This window comes from Colletotrichum tamarilloi (genome assembly GCF_030869305.1).
Source record: "Colletotrichum tamarilloi strain Tom-12 chromosome Unknown Scaffold_71.1, whole genome shotgun sequence".
Classification (NCBI taxonomy): Eukaryota; Fungi; Ascomycota; class Sordariomycetes; order Glomerellales; family Glomerellaceae; genus Colletotrichum; species Colletotrichum tamarilloi.
The window spans coordinates 56312-82741 of NW_026849453.1; the positions used below are offsets into that span (position 1 = coordinate 56312).

At 50.9% G+C, this 26430-nt stretch overlaps 9 protein-coding genes across 9 annotated transcripts; 3 read left to right on the forward strand and 6 right to left on the reverse strand.

The window, feature by feature from the left end:
* Positions 1-3246: 3246 nt before the first annotated feature.
* Positions 3247-3927, reverse strand: CTAM01_12022 (uncharacterized protein; the record flags this gene model as incomplete). The annotated part of the gene is made up of 1 exon (XM_060528030.1): positions 3247-3927. One exon carries the CDS (start codon positions 3925-3927, stop codon positions 3247-3249), a length of 681 nt encoding a protein of 226 aa, XP_060377297.1.
* Positions 3928-6157: 2230 nt separating this feature from the next.
* On the reverse strand, positions 6158-6490 carry CTAM01_12023 (uncharacterized protein; the record flags this gene model as incomplete). Its single annotated transcript, XM_060528031.1, has 1 exon — positions 6158-6490. The coding sequence occupies one exon, from the start codon at positions 6488-6490 to the stop codon at positions 6158-6160; it is 333 nt and encodes a 110-aa protein (XP_060377298.1).
* Positions 6491-7505: 1015 nt separating this feature from the next.
* CTAM01_12024 (cytochrome P450) lies at positions 7506-9306 on the forward strand (the record flags this gene model as incomplete). Its single annotated transcript, XM_060528032.1, has 6 exons — positions 7506-7740; positions 7802-8316; positions 8381-8680; positions 8739-8846; positions 8901-9067; positions 9126-9306. 6 exons carry the CDS (start codon positions 7506-7508, stop codon positions 9304-9306), a joined length of 1506 nt encoding a protein of 501 aa, XP_060377299.1.
* A 270-nt stretch (positions 9307-9576) lies between these two features.
* CTAM01_12025 (uncharacterized protein) lies at positions 9577-12330 on the reverse strand (the record flags this gene model as incomplete). Its single annotated transcript, XM_060528033.1, has 1 exon — positions 9577-12330. The coding sequence occupies one exon, from the start codon at positions 12328-12330 to the stop codon at positions 9577-9579; it is 2754 nt and encodes a 917-aa protein (XP_060377300.1).
* Positions 12331-12964: 634 nt separating this feature from the next.
* On the forward strand, positions 12965-14752 carry CTAM01_12026 (uncharacterized protein; the record flags this gene model as incomplete). Its single annotated transcript, XM_060528034.1, has 6 exons — positions 12965-13034; positions 13089-13169; positions 13241-13351; positions 13414-13616; positions 13669-14556; positions 14606-14752. The coding sequence occupies 6 exons, from the start codon at positions 12965-12967 to the stop codon at positions 14750-14752; spliced, it is 1500 nt and encodes a 499-aa protein (XP_060377301.1).
* An 895-nt stretch (positions 14753-15647) lies between these two features.
* On the forward strand, positions 15648-16643 carry CTAM01_12027 (NAD-dependent epimerase/dehydratase; the record flags this gene model as incomplete). The annotated part of the gene is made up of 1 exon (XM_060528035.1): positions 15648-16643. One exon carries the CDS (start codon positions 15648-15650, stop codon positions 16641-16643), a length of 996 nt encoding a protein of 331 aa, XP_060377302.1.
* A 174-nt stretch (positions 16644-16817) lies between these two features.
* On the reverse strand, positions 16818-17456 carry CTAM01_12028 (uncharacterized protein; the record flags this gene model as incomplete). The annotated part of the gene is made up of 1 exon (XM_060528036.1): positions 16818-17456. One exon carries the CDS (start codon positions 17454-17456, stop codon positions 16818-16820), a length of 639 nt encoding a protein of 212 aa, XP_060377303.1.
* A 446-nt stretch (positions 17457-17902) lies between these two features.
* On the reverse strand, positions 17903-19139 carry CTAM01_12029 (NmrA family protein; the record flags this gene model as incomplete). The annotated part of the gene is made up of 4 exons (XM_060528037.1): positions 17903-18387; positions 18455-18643; positions 18715-19014; positions 19073-19139. The coding sequence occupies 4 exons, from the start codon at positions 19137-19139 to the stop codon at positions 17903-17905; spliced, it is 1041 nt and encodes a 346-aa protein (XP_060377304.1).
* Positions 19140-21313: 2174 nt separating this feature from the next.
* On the reverse strand, positions 21314-22719 carry CTAM01_12030 (uncharacterized protein; the record flags this gene model as incomplete). The annotated part of the gene is made up of 2 exons (XM_060528038.1): positions 21314-22528; positions 22615-22719. The coding sequence occupies 2 exons, from the start codon at positions 22717-22719 to the stop codon at positions 21314-21316; spliced, it is 1320 nt and encodes a 439-aa protein (XP_060377305.1).
* Positions 22720-26430: the final 3711 nt, after the last annotated feature.

Here is a 26430-nt window from a genome sequence, read left to right on the forward strand (position 1 = left end):
GACTTGCGCATCAACAGTTATACCCTGGCTGGCATCCCAGTAGGATCGCCCCCGTGGAAAACGCCACGAGCCTAGGTCTTTCCCACGGCCGGGGGGTAGGTATCATGTCGGGGAGTGTTTACCTGGACAAGGGTGGTCACGGGATTTCAAATCGAGAGGAAGATCGCGGATTTACTGCCGTTCAGGGTGGCGTTTTGGTCGGCTGTAGGCGTTTGACTATTGCAACGGCCTGTCGCTGTTGTATGTGGTTGGCAGACCGGTACCCTTGCTTCTTGATGCCGGCGTACTAATCCCGGCTCCTTGGGCCCTGGCTCGGGAGGTAACCGGACTCATGCAGAAAGACTCTTCGCCTGTCCCTCCTCAACGAGGTGAGCTTCGACAGATGGACGACCACGTCAAGGTCTTGGGCTGGATCTGGTTCCATCTGCGCTACACAGAGAATTATAGCGCAGGTATATTCAGGGTATGAGTCTTTCTACTGGGGTATGCGGCTGTAAGGTCTGGATGGTGCATGCCGTGATCTAGATCCTCGGCTGTGGAGAGTGGGGGTTGCGAAAGAACACCTCGTACCCTAGCTTGCCACGTCATTTTGGATGCTTTCCCTACTAGACTCTTGCGAGATGAAAGCGGATGGAGACCAGAAAGCGAGACGAAACACGGTTAACAATGGGGGCAACATCATGAGATGAGAGAAGGGTGGCACAGCAAGATGTCCACGTGGGAGATAACGAAAGCGGCATTGCCAACTCGACTCTTCTCGGACTCAGAGACCTCGTGAATATCGGCCCACGACCCTCTCTTCCCCGGTGCCATGACAGGGCTGATATGGCAGTCAGCGGTTCCTTTCTCAGCATGCTGCATACCGGCAATATGGTACTGGCCCCGGACCACGTCTGGTCATCCAGCCATCCCCACTCAGCTTGGACCAACTCTGTCTAGAAGGAAGCGTGCAGGAGAGGCTCGCAGGACTCAGGGTGCGTGGGGCTTCAAGTGCTGGATAGATCTGTCGTTGAGTGGTGTCCATGCATGTCATCCTGGATTCATGCAGGTGTGTAGGTAAGCAAAACACCCTCTATCGAAACGGCCGAAGCGTATGTTAAAACGGGAATAGACCCCATTTCTAAATGAGGGGTAAGTGACAACTTACTAAATCAGGATGGAATTTCGACTCCTGGAATCAAATTGAGATGACTCTCATTTTGCGGTTTGATATGTTGAGTCGGGAGCTAAACCAAATAACATCAATGATGTTGACCCTGCGTAAGTATTGAGAAAACAGGATCCGTTATCATTGCGCCAGTGTTGCCGGGTGAAAACTGGGCAACAGTCTGCTTGTGTCTATATGCAGAAGAAAATATCTTGGTTCTTGCTGAAGAGATTCAAAATGATTGTACTGAAGGTCATCGGTGAGTAGACGGGAACCCCTCCTTCTGTCTTCATGGTGGTGTTCATGTACAGCTAGCTCACCGGTCGTGTGTCTACGCTCTGCAGAATATATGAGCTGTCAAGCATGCGGGTTCTTGAACTCGCACGTATGCTTGCATAGGTAGTCTACACAGCCTGCATATACATGCATGGCCAGCATCTCATGAAATGGAGAAGAAGAAGAAATGACGACTTGCATGCCTTACGGACGCAACGTTGGTCCCCTGTTCTCGCACGTTTCCTCAAACTTCGAATTTCTGCCCGTCTTCAAACGCTATTCTCTCTCATGGGCCATCAAACCGGACTGTCTATCCGGCTGTCAGTAGTGACATTCTGCAGAACATGCTTTGATGGCGTACGATGCAGTCTGCATACATTGCGTGACTGGCAAGGGAGACGATTGACATGGGTATTGGACATGTTGCTGCGGGACGTCCCAGCCCAGGCGCACTAGTCTAAACTGAGGAAGACGATGAAAAAGGGGGACACCTGGAGCCAAGATCTGCGTGACACTTGTTCGCACCATACTCGCAGGAACGGCTGGTCTTCTCGACCTGGTAAGAGATGGCCTGCCCAGAAAGAAACCTCCGCCGCATGGGTTTTGAGACCTGTCATAAGTCGGGGCCCGTTGGGGCGACGTCGTACTCACGGGTCGACGCAGAAAATCCCTGGGACCATGTCTCAAAATTTCAATGACCCAGGGGACGTCTATAGATATGCCTATAGGAAAGATTAGACACTGATGGTTGGCGGGAAGCTGCTGTTCCAGTGAGCTGGGCGAGAGACGCAATCCTCCTATAGTAGAATTTACTAATTAATGTGCAGAAGATTTCGTCAACTCAGATGGTCCCGATCCAAATCGAGATTAGATCATTTCCGTCTCCAACGCAGATGAGGGAAACCGACTGGAATTGTGGACTCTTCGGGATCATGCAGAGGGGGGGAAGGGCCGCGTCTGCCGGTGTCGGATGACTTGAGCCTGTCTCCCCTAGCGAGATGCGCCTACCGAGCTGGAACAACTCCTACGGCAAGGGAAACCAAACAGGATGTTGTCAAATAGGTATTGGTTGAAGTTGATAAAAAAGCAAAACTTCGAATCAGTAGCTGTGGATCATCGTTCAACGTCGAACGCCCAACGCCGCAAACGTCTGGGCGGAGCCGCTTCCTGTTTTCCCACGCTTTTTTCTTCTAGCAATCTTCGGATCGATCCGAAAGAAAGAGTATATGGTGTGTTTTTGATCGACTGATGGCGTTGCATCACTGGTTTGAAATTTCCACGCTTCGCGTTGCTAATCTAAATTTGGTGTTCATGGAAAGATCTAGGTTCCGTGATGTCTACTTTTGTGACTGGCTCTCTTTAGAGAGTATTGCTCCTCGAAACGACTCAGTCCAAGAACAAACTTGCAGAATACTTGGATCCGGTGGCAATTGAGCTTTCCACTGTTGCCGGTGGTGACAGATACCCCTATTCAGCCCGGTCGAGGCCCGTTTGGTAGGTATGCAATGGAGGCTACAAACACCACCCTGACGAGCCGGCGAACACAGCTTTCACAGTGGAAATATTTCTGTCACAAAGCAGGTGACAGACTTCTGGACGCTTTGAGACTTTTCATCTCCTTTTCTTCAATTTTTCTCGCATACAAGGAAACTCACTCGAAGAAAAGTTGAGGCTGTTTGTGAAATCGCCGTGTGTCTTGTTGTGTGGACTGAACATTCAAAGTTGCTATTCACACCGCAATTCCAAGTCATAATTATCTACAATGGACAAAGGTTATTAAAACCTTCCAAATCTCTTCACTGTACATGTACAGCTTGGTTTTCTCAAACCATCGCAGGGACATTGATCTCCTTGATAGTCCAAACCTTTCCATTCTGGCTGCTCGAGAGACCAGAATATGTGGCCTTCTGAGCGGTGGCAACTGTCTTCCCAAAACCATTATCGGGGGATGCAAGAGTGATGACGGTATCTATATACTTTTGTGATGCAATAGTAGGACTGCAGTTGGCGTTGCACTCGGTTCCAGTCCCGTAGCCTCTCATAAACGGGCCAGACTTGTGCTCAAACGAGCTGAGCTTTGCACCGGTGTCGGCATCGGTGACGGTCTGGCGCCAGGTATCGTTATCCGAGAGGAGTTCATATTCGATCTTGACTTTCTGGGTGCCCGATACGGCAGAAGCGTCGCCGCTGAGTTGCCCAAAGGATCCGAAAAGTGAGGCCCGGACGCACCACTGTCCCTTCTTGGCGCCACACCAAGAGTTGTCCGGCCAAGATTCTAGGGTCGTTTGAACGAGATCACCGGTGCCATTCGACATACCTGGCCATAGAGCCAGCACTCCGTTTTGTGTGGGAGGTGCGGTGCCAGGGATAATTGTTGTCGCGGCCTTGATGATGGTTGAAGTTGTTGGGCCAAGGGATACGGAGCCGCCCCAAGTATCGACTGCGGCCGAAGTGCCAATGATTGCCGCGATTATCGCTGCCTTGAAAGTTCCAGAGACCATCATGGGTATCTTGGGTTTGAGCTTCGATGACAACTGAGATGATAGGCTTGATCGATCGAGGTGTCACTTTGACCATGTCTCAGAAAATATTGCAGGTATTTATGTCTTTTGCAAACTGGAGCGAATGAGCGAGATGACATCCTCGCACTTGATTATATTCCAGTTAATCAACTCCATCGTGAATGCGGTAGTGTTCGCCTGCCCCGTGAAGTGCTCTGTATCGTGGATTCATGTAGGAGATAATTCTCCACGACGGAGATATTTGCTCGATGCAGTTCGAGATTGGATTCGACTTGCTCAACCTTTTCGTGTCCACCAATGAGAATAGTCCAATTATCCAGGTTAACCCTACCAAAGGTCCTTTCTAGTGTCATAGCTGGCTGCATTTCTACCAAAGCTTGCCGACTTGATCTTAGTGTCATCTGAAGTTCATTAAGCCAGATCCCTTTTGGGGAAGCCCCTGCCTTTTGGGACTAAAGACCAGTCGCCCCAGTATGAGCGGAACCAATCGTCCATACCCAACTCAGTGCATGGGTATATCGCCCTTGGGATCACGAGGCTTCTACTCGGGGAAAGACTAAACAAGCAACTCAAGTGCCGGCTTAGCCGCCTCTTCACCCGCACGAAGAATCGCAGTAACACTAGCCCATGAAAAGTTGGGTGAAACGACAAAACATGGCGGGGGACCTGATGGCCATTGCATCTTTTCACTTGAGTCAAGCCTCGGAAAATGTAAATGAGGTGATCCTAGTCGCGAAAGACGACGCCTCGGTTTCAAGTTCGGCTATTTCGGTCTCGTTCTCCGTGGGAGCTTCTTGAATCCTGCTTGGTCTCGATGCGACCTAATGCATGCCTGACTGTCGGCGGACCGTGGAATACAGCGGCACTTGCATGTCTCAGCAATTTGAGAAGATCGTGAGCTAAACGAACCCTATCCGAGTCTGATGCGAGGAACCATTAGTTTTGCTGTGAAATAAGTGTAACTGTAAGTACTTACCCAGTGAAAGAACTGGATAATACATGCGCATGCGCCGTCTGGGCCGCCATCTTTCTTGATCACTTTAGAAGCTGTCGCAGAGACAGGCGCAAATATGTTTGAAGTCCATTTGTCAAATTACTACGGTAGTTCAGGCTTCTTAGAAGCGAGAATAGTACCAGATTCAAATTTCACGTAAGATCAAGGTCGCGGATCACAAAGCACCTTACCAGAAGGCTCTTTGCTACGTACCTTGCCAAACCCCACGAGTCTCGGCACGGCTGTCAGTGAATATCTGTAATCATCGCGGATGAGTGTTAGGAGTAGCTGCGAAAAGCCCGCGATTACCAATATCTCTCCCTTGAGGTTTCTGCAACTACCGAGTCGCTCGTGATGACACTTATGAAGTCAATTAGTCGACAAAAATCAGGACAAAGTCTCGTCTGAATGGAAGATTTTGAGACACGTCTGAATCAATGCCGCTCATGTTGCCGTACAACCCCTCAATTTTGAAGCGCGACTTCGCATTTCTGTCTGTAGCATGTTCCATGACACACGGCAGATGGAGCAGCTCTCATGAGGCCGATGCAACTTTTAGTCAGGATAGGCTGACCAAAGTATCGGCAATATTCCTGGACGATCTCACTTGAAGAGTCGTGCAATCAAATATCACGTTGTTTCCAAATCCCTGTGTCGTGGTCCATCCCACGATCGACCAAGGCATCAATCACATTAGAGTGGATGCATCTACTCATGTCTGCGCTTGCAATGAAGCTTACTTGCACGTGAGCGATAGTACACAGAAACTAGGCACCGTTACTAATACCATGCTGATTGTCTTGGTGCCGAACGATCATTATTGCCGGAAAGTACTCCGTAAAACCTCAAGCGCCAACGCGTGGGGCCCCAGAATAATGCGACCCAACCAAAAGTTTGGAACGGTCCGTCATGATTATCAATCTGGGGTCGTAAGGCTGTCCTTGTTGCCTATTGCTAAATCTTTTTGGTCACCATACTCTAGACTGCCCCCGTTCTCTGTCCGATTACTGCGGAAGGGGGAGCAGAGTTTCTAACTGGCTGTTCGTACAATGTGGTGTGACGATGCCAAAACGCTATGTTTCTAGAGTTCAGAAGAAGGTTTAGATTTGTTTAGTGAAACAAAAACGTTAAAAAAAGGCCCGCGGCGCGGACTGGCCAGCGGAACTCCAGCAAGCGGGCATCGAAACGCTCCTTAAAGTGTAAATCTTGTTGAAAGTCCTAAAGGTCTTGTTCCTCTTGTTCCTGTTGGCTGCAACCTCCACAAATTGCATCGAACGAGCGACAGGGTTCCAACCAACTTGGTTCCCGCAACCCGGGAATGGAGCTGTCTTGCCCCGAAGGATCAGCCCCAGCATTGCACAGAGCGTATGGATGGTGCAGCTCTTTCAACTTATGTGCCGCACTCCCACGACTCTTCCGATTATGGTGCCGAAGTCCCGACTTGCGAGCACCGATAGCAAAGAAATCCTGAGATAAGCTACCGTCGCAAAAGCATAAGCGGCATAGTTCAGACATTGGTGACGACTTAATGGGAAACGGTGATCTTGGCATTCTGTCAACGGTACACCCGATCGAAGCCACGCCCACCTGCTGGTCCTGGTTCGTCGCATCACGATGATTCTACATGGTCCTAGTGGGCGTTTAGATAAGATGGCGGTGGAACCTCTGCTTGTTTGACGTTCCATTGCATCTCCAAAGTCCCAAAACCCCTGGAGTCCATGATAAAAATGTTCAGCTAGACATCCACTCTCGCCAACCAATATCGGCCATCACCAATTCTCGTCAATCGGCCCCCATCTCAGTCGTCAGCAAATTCGATAGTACAGCTCCTTGCTGACATACTCCACACGTCAATTCCGCAATGCACAGGGTACGATGACCCTTGTGAGCCACTCCCAGCAGCAGCAATTGCCACTATCCGAACTGCTTTCTCCATACTCCTACCCACAGGCTGAACCGACATCCAGGCATGTGGTTCATAGGGGATGTGATCCAGGTCTGCAGCCGTTTGACGTTTACCTGCATCAATCGAGCTGTTCTGTGAGTGCGGAGCTGCCGCCGTACCCTGTTGCCGTGGTAGGATCCCTCGATCCATGTACTTCGCAGGGACTGATCCGTTCCAGCCAATACCGCACGAAATTTCAACAACATTGCTTACAGTTGTACCGTCGACAATCGATGGTACAACTTCTTCCTGGGGCTCTGTTCCTACTCATGACGAACTGGCTCAAGGTGATTGGTCTTTTCTGCTCCAATACCCACACAGAGACCGATCAGGACCTTTTTCCGTGATGGCGCATAGTTCTCGGTGCAGCCAACAGAGGTTGGGCAGAACCCAGCTTTGCCTATTTAGCCCGACGAAATCAAATCGGGAAATGCCTCATACTATACCTTGCTGTCTGCAGAGTGTACACAAGAGTGGAAACGGTAATGCCGTGCCCCCATTCTGGAGAAGAGATACGACGTTGTGACTGATACATAAACAGCTGTATTGCCGGTCGTTGGGAAGTTCGGTTTCAAGCGATCAAGCTCAAAGTCAGAATCAACTCCAGAGACTGTCTTCATCATGACGTGGTTCGCTGCACTCTCGGTGTCCGGCGCCCTAGACGATCTTGTCGTCAAGGCGGTTTATCTAGGGCTCTTCTACCTTATCGTCAAGTACACATACCGGATGTTTTTGTCTCCTATCGCTAGTTTTCCCGGGCCGAGAATTGCTGGTATCACCAAACTTTACGAAGCTTATCATGTTCTGCTGAAGAACGACTGGCTGGAGAATCTTATCTCGCTCCACGAGAAATATGGTAATTTGTGCACCTGTTGCTCGCTTTGTGGACTTAACATTAACTCGAATTGTCATTACAGGACCGGTTGTTAGAATCGGGCCTAACGAGCTTCACTTTGTCGACAACAAGTTCAACCTCGACCACCACCGGCGGCCCGACCTCTTCAAGTGCAACAATTACTATGGTCTTCTCAACAAACTCCTTGGCGGATTGGCCAGCCCTACGAAGCATGCGCAGAGGGCAGCAGTCATGCGGCCAATATTCTCTGGCCAGACTTTGGCCGAATACTCCAAGACGTTGGATAAGCACATCGAGTCACTTCACTCCCGCCTTGCTGATGCTGCTTCGGATAAGGGAGTTATTAACTTGACGCATTACCTTTGGGCTTACACCAACGATGTCATGATCTCGTATCTCACCGAGGAAAACTATGGATTTCAGAAGGTCTACGATTTGCAAGCCACTCATGATGCGACACGAGCCTTCAGCGCCATTGACCTCGCCACCGTACTGAGGTGTATGCCACCGGTCAAGACTATGTTTGATTACGTTCCAGCTCTTCGATCATTTTCACCTTTGGGGTGGCTTGATAACGTAAGCTCATTGAATCGACTATCCCCGAATACTACATCAAATTCGCTGACCTCTTTGTGATTAGTTGATTAGTTCTCACGTCAGACCTATGGTTAAGTCTTGGGACGACGAGAATAGTCATCAAAGTGTGTTGGCTCGAATCTTCAACGAGATAGGGAACGAGACACAGACTGTGCACGAGTCATCACAAGCTATTTTTATTGGAAACGAGTCTCTTCTCAGCAACTTGACCTTTGTCCTTCATCATCTTATCCAAAACCCGGAATGCATCAAGAAAATTCGATCCGAACTGGATACTTTGGATATTGGCACATATGGGCACCGAATTTGGAGGGATCCAAAGACCGCTCAACTCAGGTATCTGGTAAGTGGCTTGTTGATGTTGACCTACACTAGATAGAACTTGTCGCTGACGCCCCCAGGATGCTGTATGCAGAGAGTCGTCCCGCTTGAGCTCACCCAGTTGGCATCGACAACCCCGACAGAGTGACACTCCGGTGGAATACCAAGGAGCCATAATACCCCCAATGGTAAGAGGGAGGATTTTAGTCACTTTCACTCTGACTGTATCTGACACGTTGTAGACGAGTATGAGTTTTACCTTACATTTGCTCGAGCGCGATGCCACCCTCTTCCCAGACCCGAATACTTTCAAGCCTGAAAGATGGCTCGGTTTCAACCAAGAGTCGAAGACAACCAAGGGACATTCAGTTTCATTTGGTACTGGTACGAGAACATGCTTAGGGCAACAGTAGGTTTAGTCCGACCGTCTCAAGAGTTTCCTCCTACTAACACACAAGCTTCACAAGTATTGCTCATAGAGTTCTACGCAAAACAGTCGCTTTTCTCATTTACAACTTCAACATTTCATTGTGGGACGAGAAGATGGATAGGGCAGATGGATTTCGGTATTTAAACACATACCCCAAGAAAGGTCACGAAGGCTACATGAAGGTCCAGATGACTCCGCGTTTTGGATCGATTGCATAGCGACTCAGCGACTGTTTTCTTCATTTGACAAATATTCCCCCCCGAGAATCCCAGATCATCAAATTTTACTTCACTGCTATGTCACTTCAACTGGGTTATTCACCTCAGAATGCTTTGAGAACGAGGTTGAGGTGCAGAGCAAGAGATAGTATTGAATGATACCCAACAATATCAAGAACTTCTTTATCCAACCTCGACATTACAAACATAAACAGAAAACCCATAAGCTACAAAGACCATAAGGACCCGAGATGCGTGAAAGGATCGAGCCTAGCCCGCGATTGTGTTCGGTGGTAGAGGCTGGTTCGCCGCCACGAAGGGCAGGGGCGGCCACTCGCCCGGGTCAAAGGTATCCTCAAACTTGTGGACGCCTGACTGTACCACAAGTCCATGACGTTGTTGGCATGTCTCCGCGGCAAAGGACCTTGGTAATCCTGAAGGTAGAAACACCACTGCGGAGCAGTTTGGCGGCACTTCTAGCCACATGTTGAATTTCGTGCCTTCCAGCACCCATTCGCAAACCACTTTTCCATAAGGACCGTCAAAAGTGACAGCAGCGTTCGTCAAGCTCCCACCTGGAACAGGTTCCACACGAATCACTCTCCAACCCGGCTCTTGGGGTGAGATGCCGCCGACAGATCCGTGAAGCCAGTCTGCTACTGCGCCAAGGGCGTAATGGTTGAAGCTGGTCATCTGTCCTGGGTTGATTCGCCCGTCTGGTAGCATGCTGTCCCATCGCTCCCATATCGTTGTTGCCCCCTTGGATACGACAGGGTACAGCCAGCTAGGACAAGTTTTCTCTAGAAGCATACGATATGCCAGTTGTGGGCGTCCGATCTTTGTGAGCGCATGCGATATCACTGGCGTACCCGCAAAGCCCGTACTGATGTGGAAGCGCGCAGTCCGTACCAGCTTCTCAAGAGCCTTTGCCGCAGTCTGGCGTTGTAATGTGTCGTTGGGATACAGGCCAAACTGAAATGCAAGGGACAGCCCAGTCTGAGAACTCGACATCAGGTTACCTTCGGGCGTAATGTAACGCCTCTGGAATAGTTGTTTCAGCTTCTCGCCATCACTAGCATACTTGGCAGCCAAATCAAGCTTTCCGATCGCCGCACAGAGGCGCGAGAAGACCACGGTCGTGTGTACCAGGTAAGCATTCGCGACAAGGATACTGTCAGTACGACCGTTTCCAGGATCATCGGGAGGTGCACTTGGATCAAGCCAGTCGGCGAGCTGCCACTTGTCCGGGTTCCAAAGACCGTCGCAAGCACGATCAACTCCTTCGTCAAGCCACGTTTGCATGCTGACAAACTGCTTCTCAAGCAGTCCCTTGTCAGAGCTGTATTGATATAACGCGTCTGGCGCGAGAACAGTCACGTCGTCCCATACAGCCTGAGCAATGTGTGGCCAGTTAGGAGAAATGGCCAGAGGAACAACCAAAGGAGGAATTCCTCCCTTGCCTTCTTCCAGTTGTTCAGCCGCCACATCCTCAAGCCAGTTGCCTAGGATCCCCAATGTATCGTATAGAAATGTTGCCGTAGGACAAAATACCTGCAAGTCTCCGGTCCATCCCAGTCTTTCGTCGCGTTGAGGGCAGTCCGTTGGAATCGACAGGAAGTTACCCCGCATAGACCAGACCACGTTCTTGTGAAGTTGGTTGACGTAGGGGTTCGAACATTCAAAGAAACCTCTGCGCCTCATATCCGTGTGCATCATGAGAGCTTGGATGTCGTCTTCGGATGGGCCACTGCCAGGCCAACCATCGACTTGGACATATCTGAAGCCGTGAAAGGTGAACTTGGGCGACCAGTTGAGAAGAGGCTCCCCTGATCCAATGATAGTATCGCAACACTTCGCATCTCTCAGAGGTCTGGTGCCTAGTTCGTCGTTTTCCATCACTTCGGCGTGGCGGAAAGTGATCTCTGCTCCCTCCTGGGGGCGGACTGACTTGACGAGGAGCTTACCGACAAGATTCTGGCCAAAGTCTAGAATTGTCTTTCCAGTCTTGCTCAGAAAGACCTTGACACAAGGCTTCGTCTCAATGACTCGTACTGGCGGCGCGTCTGGTGCTACCATTGTTGCTTGAGGCCATGGGAGAAGTCTTGTGGCCGATGTCGTCTGAGTCACTTCCGGGGACTTCCAATCCCCCTCCTCTTCCCGCATATCGTACACTTCTCCATCGTAGATCTCACTTCTGACAAGCGCGCTGGGAGCACAAGACCAAGATTCATCTGACAGAAGGCTCCATGGCGTACCAGACCCTCGGTCAACTTCTAGTTGCGCAAATAGCCCGAGAGTGTCGCCATATCGAAATCGAATGCCGCCCTTGAAACCGAGACGTCCGGCGTACCACCCCTCCGCAACCTCGACGCAGATCGTATTCTTGCCCCCTGGGATCAAGAGCCTTTCCACGTCAAGGATACGATAGACGAGACGATGCTTGTAGCTGGTCCAACCCGGAGCCATGCACTCGTCTGTGACTGGCTTCCCGTTGATCCAGGCCTCGAAGACACCCAAGGATGTGATGTACAATCGAGCTGAAGAGGATCTGAGATCGAGCTCCTGGGGTAAGATGAACTCCTTGCGGAAGCGAATAGGTCTCAAAGGGCCATAAGGTCCAATTTGCTGTGCCGAGGTGATGAAGTTGGCTCTGAAGTCGTCTTTCTTCAGCAACGCAGCTTCCACAGTTGCTGGTTCAGACCACGCGCTTGGCTCTTCTTTGGCGTAGGACTCTTCGACCAGGCTCTTCCCATACACCCGCACTCGAACTATCGCAGCTTCGCGAGAAGATAGGTCTCTTGCTGGCCATGGCACAAGCACAGATTGGTCGCTGACCTCGGGAAAGTTCTGGGACTTCTCGTCAGAAGCGAATTTGATCTCAATCTCGTAAGAAGTCTGGACCCAGCCAGCGATGGTCTCGTCGGTGCTTTCGAATCGCCATGAGATCCTTGGCCTTGATGTTGCTACACCGAGGCCACTGTGGTGGTGGTCAAAGACAGGCTTCGTGATTGCTGGGCAAGACATGGTTTGTTGTGTGCAACTAGGCTCTGGCATTCATCAACTCATGCATTTCAATGAATCTGGATTTCGAGAGGTGAAATAGACTCAACAAAACCATTGCGGTCTAATGGCCCCCGTGCTTGGCAGGTTCCGGCTCAAAGAGGCACCGATTCGGTCTCGGTTTGTCACGAGGTCATGATCATCGCCGCGCGGTAAACTGCCGGTATCCCAGGGGCGGGAATGTACGTATCGGCAACGGCAGCGGTTCCGACGCAGCCAAGTCTTTCATCGACCACTCACGAGACGTTCATGATGTGGGATTTCGAGGCTTATGCGGAGACTCCGCGCCCCCGCATGCTCTAACTCCCCAGTCGTTTGAGCCAGCTCAGGGAATCTGCCGAAATGAGTCGGGGCAATCATGGTTACTAGACGAGTTCGTCATGACTGCTGCGTTCTGGCCTCCTGTTTGGCGGCATCTTTAAGGCGTAAAGCCGAGTATATCGGTGTACCTTTGCACCGAATATGTGGCAAGGTAGATAGCCATTTTGATATAGAAGATAATCATGCCCCGGATTTCAACCTGCATAATGGAACCACAGTTCCCCAGATTTGTCTTGACCCCACACATCCCTACTGTCAGTATTTTCGTGACTTTGGTATGGGTTTCCTCATCGTCGCTGTGGCGCTTGTCGCCGCTCAGGGTGGCTTTATCTATGGGTTTGACTCTGGTTCGCTTCCAACTTCTTGGGTCCAGCTGCTCAGGTAATACTAACTCAAAGTAGGAATTATCGCCACGACCTTTGGCCATGACAGTTTCAAGCTCAAGATGTATGGACCGTCTATGGTCAACACTAGCTATCAAGGTAATATTATCCACTCAACCCGGGAACATCCCATTTGGCACGGAGGCCACGCTGACTCTTTGTCTTCACAGGCGCCATCGTATCGGTCTATAATGCTGGTCAAGCCATCGGGGGAATGACAGTAGGCTACCTTGCCGACAAAGTTAGTCGAAAGTACACGATTCTTCTCGCTTCGATCTTGAGTTCGTTCTCCCCGCTCGTGGCAAAGCATATACCATGGATGCGTTCCTGATGTTTTTACCAGCGATCATTGGCTCTATACTCCAATGTGCCGCCGTCCAAGTTGGCATGATGATAGCAGGCCGTCTTGTGGCTGGCATCGGCTGTGGTCAACTACTCTCGGTTGTCCCCATCTACCTTGCCGAGGTTGCGCCTCCAGCGCGTCGTGGCTTCCTTGTCGGACTTCAGGGAATGATGATAGCCATCGGCTTTGGCGTTGCTAATTGGGTATGTGCATGTATACATCCTATTTCTCTCTCATACACTGACCGTCTTCGAGGTTGGCTACGCAGGTGCATTTGCCATGGGAGACAGCCAATGGCGGATTCCACTGGCAATGCAGCTTCCCATTCCTGTTCTTCTCTCTGTAATGGTCTTCTACGTACCGTTCTCGCCCCGTTGGCTTATACTGCGCGATCGATACGAAGAAGCGAGAACCGTCCTGGCGAACCTACATGGGGCTGCGGACAACGATGATCTGGTTGGACGCGAACTCATACAAATCCGTGAGCAAATTCTCCTGGAGAGGTCTCAGGGCAACATGGACTGGATGACGGCCTTGCGCGCACTGTTTTCCAGAAAGTACGTCCGCCGTACACTCACTGCCGCATTCATCGTCACCATGGGACAGCTCAGCGGCTCCTCGGTCATACAGAACTTTCAGAACATCTTCTACGCCACTGTCGGGTTCACTGGTAGAACGGCGCTGCTCATCAGTGGTGCTTACGGCATGATGGGAATTCTGGGTCAGGTCATCTACCTCTTCGTCGTCGCAGACCGCTGGCCACGAACACGTACTCTATGGAGCGGTTCTCTGGTGTTGAGTGCTATGATTGCATTATGCATGGCTCTCAGCGCAGTCTATGGTAACAAGAATAACGACAATGAGGCAGGAGCAAGGGCGGCCATCAGCGCCATCTTCATCTACTCCATGTGTTACGCCATTTTTTTCAATGCCATGATCTGGGTTGTTCCATCGGAGCTGTTCCCTTTCTTCCTAAGAACAAAGGGTCTGGCATTTGCCGTTGCTGCCAAGTCTGTCACAGCAATCGTACTCTCGCAAGTCACCCCGCTGGCTATCGCCTCCGTTAGCTGGAGGTACTACTCACTTTTCATCGCAACAAACCTATCGGCCGCTGTCTTCTACTTCTTCTTCCTGCCAGAGACTGTGAGTCATATCATCAAGTAGCACGCGATCTCTTGCTAATCTTTGGCAGTCCGGGAAATCCTTAGAGGAAATTGCGGAGCTATTCGGAGATGACCTAGCAACAAACCGCCTGGGCGAGCTGGACGTGGACGCGAAGAATGGAATCGGACCAGAGGCGGAGCTTCATGAATTCGCCGAGAGGCGATCTCAGGTTTGAAAAGTTCAGACGACAAGTACATCGTAGTGTTGCGGACGCCTCTTCACACCTTGTGAGAGCACAAAACCGTGTCTAGCACATGAAGTATCCCGTAAACTAAGTGTATGCAGTAGGTAGCTCATCAGGGCCATCTACTAAGCCTTGGCCTTGCAATTTTAAGCAGTCGAGCCCACCTGCAGTCACTAGTACTGCTCCCTATGTGATACCAATGATTAAGGCAGGCGACTGCAGAACTCACTGCCTCATAGACTTGGCTACTGAGGTTGATTGAGAAAACAGAAAAGACTCATTAATAAGACAGAACGTTAATCCTTAGAACTGGGTAAAACAGGAAGCTGTTACTCAACTTCAATCTCTTAACTCCTTCAAGTTGCTAACCGCTGGAACATCGACCGAGAAGACCGTTGATTCGGCGACAAGTCCGATACTCCCCGCGATCTCACTGCCGCGAACCATCGAGTTCATCGCTGCGGGGCCGTAGATCATGCGGGGTGTTAGCGTTGCCACCCGGGCTTCTTCCCGATGAGGAGATGCATCCCCGGAGAGAGTTCGGAGAAAGGTCAAGTTGAAGGAAAGCCCATGATGCTTATGTCACCATTGAAGATGCAGTACTACTTAGTGTTAGGGTAGGAACATGTGGATAGCATAAAGTTTAGGATATCTGCTGAATAGGCGTATTTGAATCACTTCAAGACGTAGACGAATCGTTGGAGAAATTTCCTGTTCCAGACATTGTACTGCATACACCCAGACTCATCGAGTTCATCGAAACACCTACCACTTCGTTTCACAGGTTTTCAATCCTGTCGTGAACGCTCTACAAGCTCGAGCAACAGTGTCAAATTCTTCTACGCTAGGTACTTTCTCATACAGCATACACATTTCAAATCGCAATATGGCATCTAAAGCGGATCACATCCTCATAACCGGAGCCGCCGGTTTCATTGGCCAGGAGCTCATCACCGCCCTCCTTCTCTCATCGCCTTCCGTTCATCTCACAACAACAGACATAACAACCCCTCCCATTCCGCCACAAGCTCTCTCTCACGCATCTCGTGTGACATCACTTCAAACAGACCTCACTTCATCGGAGGCAGTCGCTTCTCTTCTTACGAGTCACTCGCGTTTCGACGCAATCTACCTTCTCCATGGCATCATGTCTGGAGGCGCGGAAGCGAACCTGGAACTAGGCCTTGCCGTAAACCTCGACAGCCACCGCGTAATCCTCGATGCCTTGCGCCAAGAAGCATCTCCGCATCGTGGATCTGTTGTGGTATTCCCCAGCTCATTGGCAGTCTACGGTCCTGCAGCACCGGGCCAGATCAACACCGAGACAACTTGCCCGATTCCCCAGTCTTCGTACGGCGCCCAGAAGCTGATAATCGAGACGCTTCTGGGAGATTACTCACGCCGTGGGCTGCTAGATGGACGAATTGTGCGGTTACCTACCATCATCGTCCGTCCGGGCGCCCCAAGCGCGGCGGCTTCCTCCTTTGCTTCGGGCATTGTGAGGGAGTCGCTCAAAGGTGAGGGAAACATCTTACCAGTGAGGCCGGAACTACCTATGTGGGTGTGCTCTCCGAAGACGGTGGTCAAGAATCTGGTGGATATCAAGGGCATTCCTCATGAGAAGTTTGGGATTTCTAGAGTTCTCAATTTGCCCGGCGTTACTGTCACCGTGGCGGACATCCTAAATGCGCTAGAGGTTGTCGGAGGTACAGAGACTAGGAAACTGGTGCGCGAAGAGAGAAGCCCGCAGATTGAGGCGATCGTCGGTAGTTGGCCGGCTTATTTCGATGTTTCGAAGGCCCTTGGCCTCGGCCTTTCTCAGGATGGGGACCTGATAACCACAGTCAAGGACTTTGCAGAGCGCCTTCGGGCTGGTGTTTAGATAGCTTCCTTCCCGGTGAGTGGATGTTCAGTCTGATGGCATTTTCTGCACATAGTGCATTTCTGAGAAGATGAGCATGGAATCGAGAAGTCGCTTTGACATAGACAGGAGAAACATAGAAGAGAATAGATCAAATATACATGCCGCGGTGTTTTCGGTGTCGGCTCTTAACCCTCATCGCCCAATTCCAAACAGTTCGCCAAAGACAGTTGTCCACCTCAACTTTTTAGTCTTCAACATCTCAACCCACTCAGGCAGCAAATCATGCAAGTGATGAAGATTCGCCTTGCGCCAGTACCCCGCCTTCTGGTTTCTACACGACAGAGACGTACTTTCCCAAGCACTGGTGTATAAGTAAACAATCCACATGACGTCTAAAGAGGTCATGCCAAACTTCTCGGCCTCATGGCCAAGATTACCAAGCAACAGCTCGAAGAAATCGTCCCAAAAGGAGGCATCTGGCTCGGGATCATCGTCTCCAACGGTGTCATGTCTCAGTCTCATGACTTTAGGTTCGATGCCTTCTTTGAGCTCTTGGATGGAGTAATCAAACACGTCGACCAACTTTTTGGCTACACAATCGAAGGGCTCTAACTTTCTATAGTATTCACCCCATGAGAGATTGAGATTGAAGTCTTTGGGTTGAAGATAGTAGAGAGCCGCAGAGTGTTCAGGTGGGATGAGGCCCGGGATTTCGTCAAACGTGAGGCCTGGGATGCGCAAGTAGTTCTGCGGCACATGAAGCCGCTTCAAACTATTCATTGACCCGGTATCTGGCGGGGTAGATCCACCCGATGACGGTTTTGAGGTCATTGCTTAGGACTGAAGTGACTCTGATATGCTAGTTTGTTGATGTTCTTGAAGCAGGCGTGATGCTAATTTCCAAACTGATGATGATTGAGTTTTCGAGTGATGATTTCCTTGCCCATTTGTATTAATTTTGATAACTGAGTTGAAACTCAAATTTTATGTGTCGTTTCCATAGCTCACTATTCAATGACAAAGCCATAAATACTCCCTTGGGTTTCCAAAATGGAGATGGGACAAGCTGGATTCTGAACGATGTGGTGAACTCGACAAAGCACCATCCCCTTTGAGGAATTGGTTCTTACAAAGATCTGGGTAAGATTGAAAAGATACTCCATTCGGAACAAAATCATTGTACCGCCGTAGCGCCGGGAATGGACTGTGATAAGCTGTCTGATGGCTGCGAACACCACTTCAGTTTAAGCCCAGCCTACTTTCACCACCAACCCAACTTAGATCCCTGCTTGCAGCTTGCTCCTCCAATCCTCAACCCCCTTAAGAACGGGCCTAGGGCTTCCATCATACCCAGTCTTTCGCATCCACTCAGCCAGGCTCCGAATCCGATCAGGATGAATTCGATCCAACAACTCCAAGTCCCTCTTATTGACGATGCCCTCTCCCCAGAACCGCCACCACGCCCCAAAGTTCTGTCTCCAGGTCATATCCGACTCGTCCCGAGCAACCTCCGGGCCGACGGAAAAGTTTACATAGGCACCCGGGTACGGCTCCGCGAGCGGCGCATACTCCTCAAACGGCACGCTCTTGTGGATACCCTTCTTTCCTGTCACCTCAGTGAAGATCCTCGCAATGTCAGCGAAGCTGACTTCGTCGGTCGTCACTTCCAGGTTCAGACCCGCGGACTCATTGAGGTTGTCAAAGAGCCAGAGACTGTAGATGCCGACGTCTTCGAGAGCGATAAGCGGAATTTTGCCATCCTCTGTAATATTATTAGGTTGGTGCTCAAGACATCGTGGTAATGATGTGACTTAGGGATTGTTACGTACTGGCAGGGTTAACCCAGAGAAAAGATCCATCCGGTTGCTCTGTTGGCGGAAACATTCCATCCAAGAGCATGTCCATGTAGGGACCTGTCGTGAGAACGGAGCTCTTCATGCCGTCCTGGCCTTGGGCCAAGATGAAATCCGTGACTCTTCCTTTGGAATCGTTGTGACCCCAATGGTACTTCTCGTTCCCTGTTCAAGCCAATCAGCAACGCAATTCAACAGCTCGAATGAGAAAAAAGAAGCCCTCAAGTGTTGCTTACATCCCGACTTCTTGAGCGCATAATCGGTGCCAGCCCAGACGTAATGCTGAACCCCTTCGTGCCTGGCAATCTCATACGCGCGGATACCGTAGAAGAGCTCACTCTTCTGGCCCAGAGTGAAGCCGTCCGTGTTCACCCATGCGCCGTAGACACCCTTGAACGCCCGATGGAGATCCTGCTGGCTGTCTTGTTTACCCTGGATAAGGGTGACGTTGGGCAGAGCGGCAAGCTCCTTTGCGCGGGCGTTGTCGACATTACGGGTGAGGACCCTGACGCTGTATCGCCTGGTTTCGGCGAGAGCTGTGAATGATGTTAGAGTAACGTGCAGATTTGGTTCTGTCGAGAACGATGAAGTTACCCTTGACGACTGGTCTTCCCTGGGCACCAGTGCCACCGATGACGAGGATTTGTTGCAATTCGGACATGGTTTAGAATAGATGATTGCTTTGAATGATTGTTTTGAAGATCGTGTTTGGTAATAATGTCAATCAGCTCAATGATGGTGACACTCATTATTCCTTATATACATCCATCTTGAACAAAGTGGCCTTGGCTTGCGGTCGATGCCTCCCTTCTACAAGCCCCAAAGATCAGACTGTCATGATGATGAAGTGAATGATTAACAAGCCAAGTCCAAGATTTACAATCTTTTTGGAGATGACTAATTATCAGTTTCCATGTCCTGAAGTCGCCGTCCCTTGTGTAATAACAAGCCTTGATGGCTATTCTTGAGAAGACGTGGCAGGACTGACATAATTCCCCCGGTGTCGTCTTTGTCATGATCTTTGGATCGCAGCCCACTCGGAAGCAGAATTATGTGCACATGTCAAGCGCAGATGTATTGTACGCTTCAGCTTCCAATTTATTGATTAATGATCAAAGGCAGGTTTCGACCTCTATGACATAAGTTGGCGAGAAACGCGGGATGAGTAATCATTCAAGACCAAGACTCGATGACCGCTGGCCATGGCTTCGGATCTCTGAGTTGGTTGATTTAGATCTCGGGGTGGGAACAATCAAAGTATTCAACCAAAGAAAGGTTTCCATTATCACATACTGCTCGTGGGATTGCTGCTGCTCTAAAATCTGGATCAGCGGACTTCCCTAGCTTGTTGCGTACAACCTGGCCTCGATATCTACGATGTTATCTTTACCCAGATAGGATACGCACCATCAACATCGTCTTGAGGCATACGCCACTCATTGGAAGATGGAACATCTGTCTTAGATGAATAGCTTAGAGGGTCAGTCGTTATAAGGCACCTTAACGAGATTGGACGAGGGAGTAAAAGGATTAAGTCTCGACACACGGCTTTCAAATAACGTACCTGATGTTTCTTCTACTCACCTACGCAGTTCAGCAACATGGCCCTAAAGGTACGGAACTCATACAACCGACGCACATCGATGCGACCTCAATCTATCCATACGGTAAACCTGACTTCTCTACCACTCCATCGCGTCTTGGCAGATCAAAGTTCACTGCGCCTACGCAAACAAGTGCAAGGAGTAATAAAGAGCAATGGAACAATGAATGATGTACAGAGGCGCAGCCGAGTGACGTATTCTCCTTTCAATGCTGACCTTGCATCTCTAGCTACTGCTGCCTAAAGACTCTAAAGCAAATACTGCTGCCTATCACTACCTTTTTTGCGGGCCGACTCATTGGCTGACTCTAAAGACGCGGGCTATGCGATATCATATCTCGGAGATTCGGGTGTTGGGAGAGTTCTGTAGTGGTTCCCAAAGCGAAAGCGAAGTCAGGAATCCTACTGACGGTGTAGCGAGCTAGATAGAGAACGTTGGCAGCACGTCGCGAGCAAGAGCAAAGAAATGGCTTCAGCTTTGGGCCTTCAGACGATGTAGTTCACGGCCATCTTGGCATAACCACAGGTACTCTCGGAATCTCATTCTCCTCAAGACTCCAAAGACATAACGTTCTCATAATTCAGAATTTGGCACAAGGGACTGCCAAGAAACAACTCTCATATCCTCATCTCGTTGACTCTACCATAAAGGCCCGAATCCATCACCTCAAAGACCGGATCCCGGCCCCGTCGGCCACCGCTTCTCGCAGCTCCAGCAGGCAAACAGGCCATACGCCGCACGGATATCTCGGCTTGGCAAATGAAGTCGGGCAGCGGGTACAGCCCTTTTGCTCCCAGGATCAGCCGGGCGCCAAAGAAGTCCTGCAGGGTCAGCGAACAATGTCCCGAAGTGGCCTACACTCATTCAAAAAAGCCAATGACATGGTGTACACGTTATACAGACAGTTGATCCTTTTCACGGACAATCGAATCGGATCTCCCTAGATCCACCGGATACGAACAAGCGACATGTCGCAGGAGCTTAAAAAATGGACATTTCATCAATGTGGGTGTGGCGGAGCTTCGGAGAATAGACAAACAAACAGGATAGATTTTCATTATAAGTGCTAGTTCGGCACACACGGGATTGACCCAGGGGCATAGTGTGCAAAGATATAAAAGGAGGCCATTATTCCTTTCCCAACGCCTCTGCGATGCTTTAAATGGACGACTCGTTAAAGAGATCTTGATTCCATGTCTTTTTGACGCGCCTTTCCCACACAACCAAACCTCTACCGGACAGCAATGTTCTTCATGCGGCCCGTTGTCGGTACCGGCTTCTCCAGTCTCAAGGCCCAAAGCAACATGTCCTCAGCGGGGAGGAAAACCAGCAAGGCACGATTGCAGAGGTACGCAACCAACGCGCAAAAGGTTGCGACGAAGGCGTCCATCAGGTAATGATTGGCGGTGCCCACGATTGTCAACAGAATCCAACTCGGGTAGAAGACACCGAAGCAGAACATGGCCCAGCTCTTCCAGCGTGCGCGGTTCTCTTGGATCTCCTTGAGCTCGACGTCATCAATGTCCAGCGACTTGTCCAAGTCGTTGCGCAGCAGGTAGTTCCTCAAGCGACCGAAGAGGAGGTTGAGGATAGCCGAGTCGGCGATGAAGACACAGCCAATGGCGAAGGCGTAGCCGAAGTGCATAGAGGGCATTGCAGCCAGCTTGTTGACGAACTTGCCGCTCATCCAGACACTCTCGGCGTTCTCGAGGTTGACCGTGTCGACGAAGCCGTACTCGGAGGGCATCAGACGGGGCGGCGCGCACGGGTAAAAGATGAAGATGATGAAGGCACACATGTTCAACAAGGTCATTGTGCGACGGACAGTGCAAAAGCGGGCGTGGGTGGGAGCCATGGCGAAGTAGTAGGCAATGAAGCCGACGGTACCAGGGATATGAATCAGAGAGTATCCGCGGTTCAGGATCGTGAGCCAAATGCCACGGAAGTCGTCGATTTGAGCACCCTCGAGGAACCAATGGGAAACGCGCCATTCAACCCAGCGCTCGGGACCAGTTCTGGTACCCTCGCCGAAGAACTTGGCCTCGGTCTCGAGAAGAAACAGGCCGTGCTCCTGGGCGACATCCCAGACAGCCTTTCTGCTGCCGTAGTAGCTCTGAGCCAGAGTTGCGGTCATGCGGTAGAAGAAGAAGGAGATGGCCCAGTAGAACATTTCGATGAGGAAGGGAAACTTTTGCAGAATTCTCGAGTGAACGTGTCTCGCAAAACGGCTAGAGTTCGGGGTTTTGACGCGATAGCATCCAAAGATGGTACGGTATTTGGGCGGAAAAGGATCGGTCCGGATAGGATCGTAGGACTCGTCGGAGATGCGGGGTGAGTCCCCTCTCTCTTCAAATAGAGGTTCATATGTCGCGTTTCCGCGGCGGAGGATCGAGTAGTTCTTTCTACGACTGACGTACAAGCCGATGAGCATGATGGATACAATCAGCTGGTGCTGGTGGTTAGCCTTGAGGAATCGTATGACGTGGAGCTGCGGCTGCGGTGGTCTAGCAGCGAAATGGCCGTGATCCTTACAATTGGTTCTACCCAGTCCGGAGTTCTCCATGTGTGTACTGCCTTCCAGCCGCCTTCAGGAGTGCCATACGGCAATTTGCCGCTGGGAGGCTTCACGTCGGCCATGATGTCTAAGTTGCGCGGGGTTCCAAAAGTGTTGTAGGAGTGCGTATTCCGTTCCTCTTAGAGTGTCGTGTGCTCGTCCTGCAGTGGTTTGAATCGGCAAAGGACAGCCCTCGGGAATCAGATCGGGTCGTTCTTGAAGTCGGAAAGTCTAATCGCTCGAAACAACAAGCACATTCAATGCAATCGGGACGTCGTATGGCTGGTCGTGATGATGTCGTCGTGCGTAGTGAAGTACTCGTGCCTGTTTCGGGGCTAGACTTGTTGGTGGCCGTGTATCTTCCTTCAGTCGGGAGGATGGTGAATCTCGATGCCGACTTTCTGGTGTAACAGCGTCAGACAGCGAATGGTAGACAGACACTGATCATGCGACCGGCTCGAAGAGTTCTCGAAGAGAAAGGGGAATAGGAAGGTAAACAAGATGTTGAGGAAAGGGGACGAGAAGCGGCCGACGGGGGGTGCAAGCAGCGACTCACGAGCGGCGTAGTAAGAAGCGGGCTCCGCCGTTCATTTAAACGGATGGACCATTTTTTCGGTAGGAGTTGACGGTAGGCTGGCTGAGCGAAACACACAGCAAAGCCAAGCAAAGCAAGAAAGGGCGGATTTGGCTCGCGGGCAACGCGTAGTTGTCCAGTGAGTAGCAAGAAGGTGGGAACACACGGCAACAGTGGGTGCGATGCCAAGACTTTTGGGTTTCTCATCTTTTGCGCTGCATCCCTGCTGCTTTGCGTGTACGCAGTACGTACTTTTTCCTCCGTACGACTACATGCAATTCGTACCTGCCCCATAGTAAGGTACTTCGGTAGCCTGTAGGAGAAGAAGAGCCTGGGCATGTGCAAATCAGGCAATTGTTCATGTCGCTCCTTGCTTCGCTTGGCCCGGGGGGCTCTAGGCTCTTTCCTGCAGAGGGTCAGACTCGCGTGCAGCTACCTCAATTCGCACCTGCTGCGTGTGCTGCTTGGGTACGTACACACAATCCGTCTCCTTCAAGATGGAACGGAGTGCTGTGTTGGGAAGGTTATCGTGTGTGGATGAAGGTACGGGGCAGGTGCAAATCTCGGGTTTCTGCTCACCGTTCCTCGGGCCCTTCCCCATCCCCCATCATCATAAACTCTCGCAGCCTCAAACCTGCCTTCCTGACTGCCAGGTTCCATGGATTCCCTCTATGACGGTACCTACCTTACCGTTGCGGCGGGAAGCTCAACTCTGTCTGGACCTTCCCTCGCATCCCCGAGAATGCAGTCTGTCGTTGATTTTTTTTTGGAGATTGGAAGTTTTGAGATTTACGATACCTACTACCTAGGTGCCTAAGTATAGGTAGCTGAGGAGAGTGCCATGATTCAGAGCAGGTACGAAATAAGGTACTCTCGTACCTCCTCTGTCCCATTGCGCCTGGTGGCCTGGGGGCCACGCGTCTTGGCGCCTTCCATGGCCATCGCTCCATCCTCCGACCCCTGCCCAGTGCCCGCCCACTCCTTCCTTCACGGCGAACTGCGTACCTAGCCCTTGCACAGCACAGCCATCATTCGTCAAGCCTCCTCCTGTCCTCCCGTACGTAGTACAGACAACTGTTGATGACGAAGTGCCCATACGGAGTATGCGTACGGGGGTAGGTACCTGCCTCACTATGTACGGTAATTGCATCCTGCACAGCTTTTCGGCATTCTGATCCTCTTACGTTCTGCCAGCTCTACAGAGTAACATCTTACTCCCCTTACTCACCAGTCACCGCATCATCACTTCGGCACGTCTACGGATGACTGACTTTGTTTGGTCCGATGTTGCTGTTACTGCTGCCCTTATTCGCAATTACTCACGTACCCAATCTTGGTCTTTGCCAGCTCTTGGATGCCCTCGACCATCCCTAGACCACAGATCACCATCCATCCGGACCAAGAACCATCACCACCACCTACCTACCTTAGGAACGCACTCAGCAGGACCTTCAGGCTTCAGCATTGCCTCGCTGTCATGTGTCGCTGTCGTCGTTGAAAGACGGTCAACAGAGTTCTGGCGGGCGACCAGTTGCTGTCTCTCTGCCTCGCTCTAGCCCCAGACGCCAGCCACAACCTTGTTGCCCATCTGCCGTCATCCTCTCCAATCATCAGGCACCCCCGGCACCCATCTCTCCAAAGGATCAGCCACTGTAGGTAGCTAGGCTGAAAAGCTCTGCTGGCACACTCAGGCTTGAGCATGCCTTTTTGTGCGCCACAAGAAACCCATCTCAGTTGGTTTCGCAAGCAGTCAAGCACATCGCACCAATTTGCGAAACCCTTGTCAGATGAGCGGCGCTATCTGTCCTGCTTTTTTTGCTCCGAATCCCGACAGCGGCTACTTTAGCTCCAGCGGAATGAAGAAAGAGCAGGGGAAAAGTGGTGGTCCGTCGGACAACGAGCATCGCCAGCCGAAGAGGAACCGTCAAGCCCCGTAACGCTATTCGCATGCTAGCTGTCTTGGCACGCCCGGTTGTCTAAGGCTCCAAGCCATTGCAGTCTTTCAAACCAGATGAAATGTAACTTCTGACAGCATCCCGCGCGCCTCGCTTCTCTTCTCGTTCTACGAAATACAGTTCCAAACTCTCAGCACTTACATAATGGCAGTTGGGTCCCGGGTCCTTCGTTGGCTGGGTTGCGTTAAAGGCCCAAACCCAGACTGCAGTCAAGCTGAACTACGGAGTACCTATCTACATAAAGTACTGCGTCTTCAAAGTCACATTCACATCCTTTGCAACAATCGAGCCAAGCAGGACGATGCGCCGGTCCTGCTGGCTGCAAGGCCGAGGACACCATTGAACGGATACCTACTGTGCTGGGGACTGACCAACGACTTGTTTCCTCAGTCTCATCTGTGATCGCCGGCCCTATTCAAGCTTGAGACAAAATCTCAGCATGCCACCATTGAATTCCTCAGCCGGGCCTAGGTCGGCGACCACCACAATCTGGGATCGGCATAGTCAACTGACAAGCTTAAGCAGTGGCGCTGGGAAGCCCAGGCCTAAGCTAAGCTGTTCGCAACCATCCCCACATGGAACCGGTGGTCAGCACCTTGCCAGCGATGAGGATTTTGCCCGTCACCGTCGTATCGCCTTTCCATCGACTGATCTAACCATTCACGAGCTCCTCTATCCGTATAATTATGGGACTAGAGAAATCGCACGCGACTCCTTGCACCTCTCTTCCTGAATTCGCAGCAGCCACAAGGGGTCACACACACACACACATCAACGCTATCATTCAGCGCACTCGCGACAGCCCTCTATCAACCCGACAGGGCTCGATCGACCATCCTCCCATCTGGCAGGCTAGCCCAGTGCCAATCTTGTCAATGCCTATTGTCATATTTCGTCTCAAGTTCTACACCCGACAGCCCTCAGTACGCAAGGTATGGGGGAAGGCCGCCGGTAGTCAAGGTTTCTGAAAGCAGGAGGAATTGTTTTCACCGGCATCCATCCGCCTTGGCGTTGCAAATGGCTGGTGTTCAGACATGACGGCATATTAATGAAACCACCTCACTTTTCTGGATCCAAGAAACACACATGCGACGGATTAAACATCTGTTGCCGGACTCTCAAATTGACATCGAGACCAGATGAAAGAAAAACAAACCTATTCCGCTGCCGAGGGACTGTGGTGAAGATTTGAAAATCCCTTCCAACCAACAAACCAAGGTCTATTCTATTGGATTGGATCCAAATCCCAGCGCTTTGCATGTCAA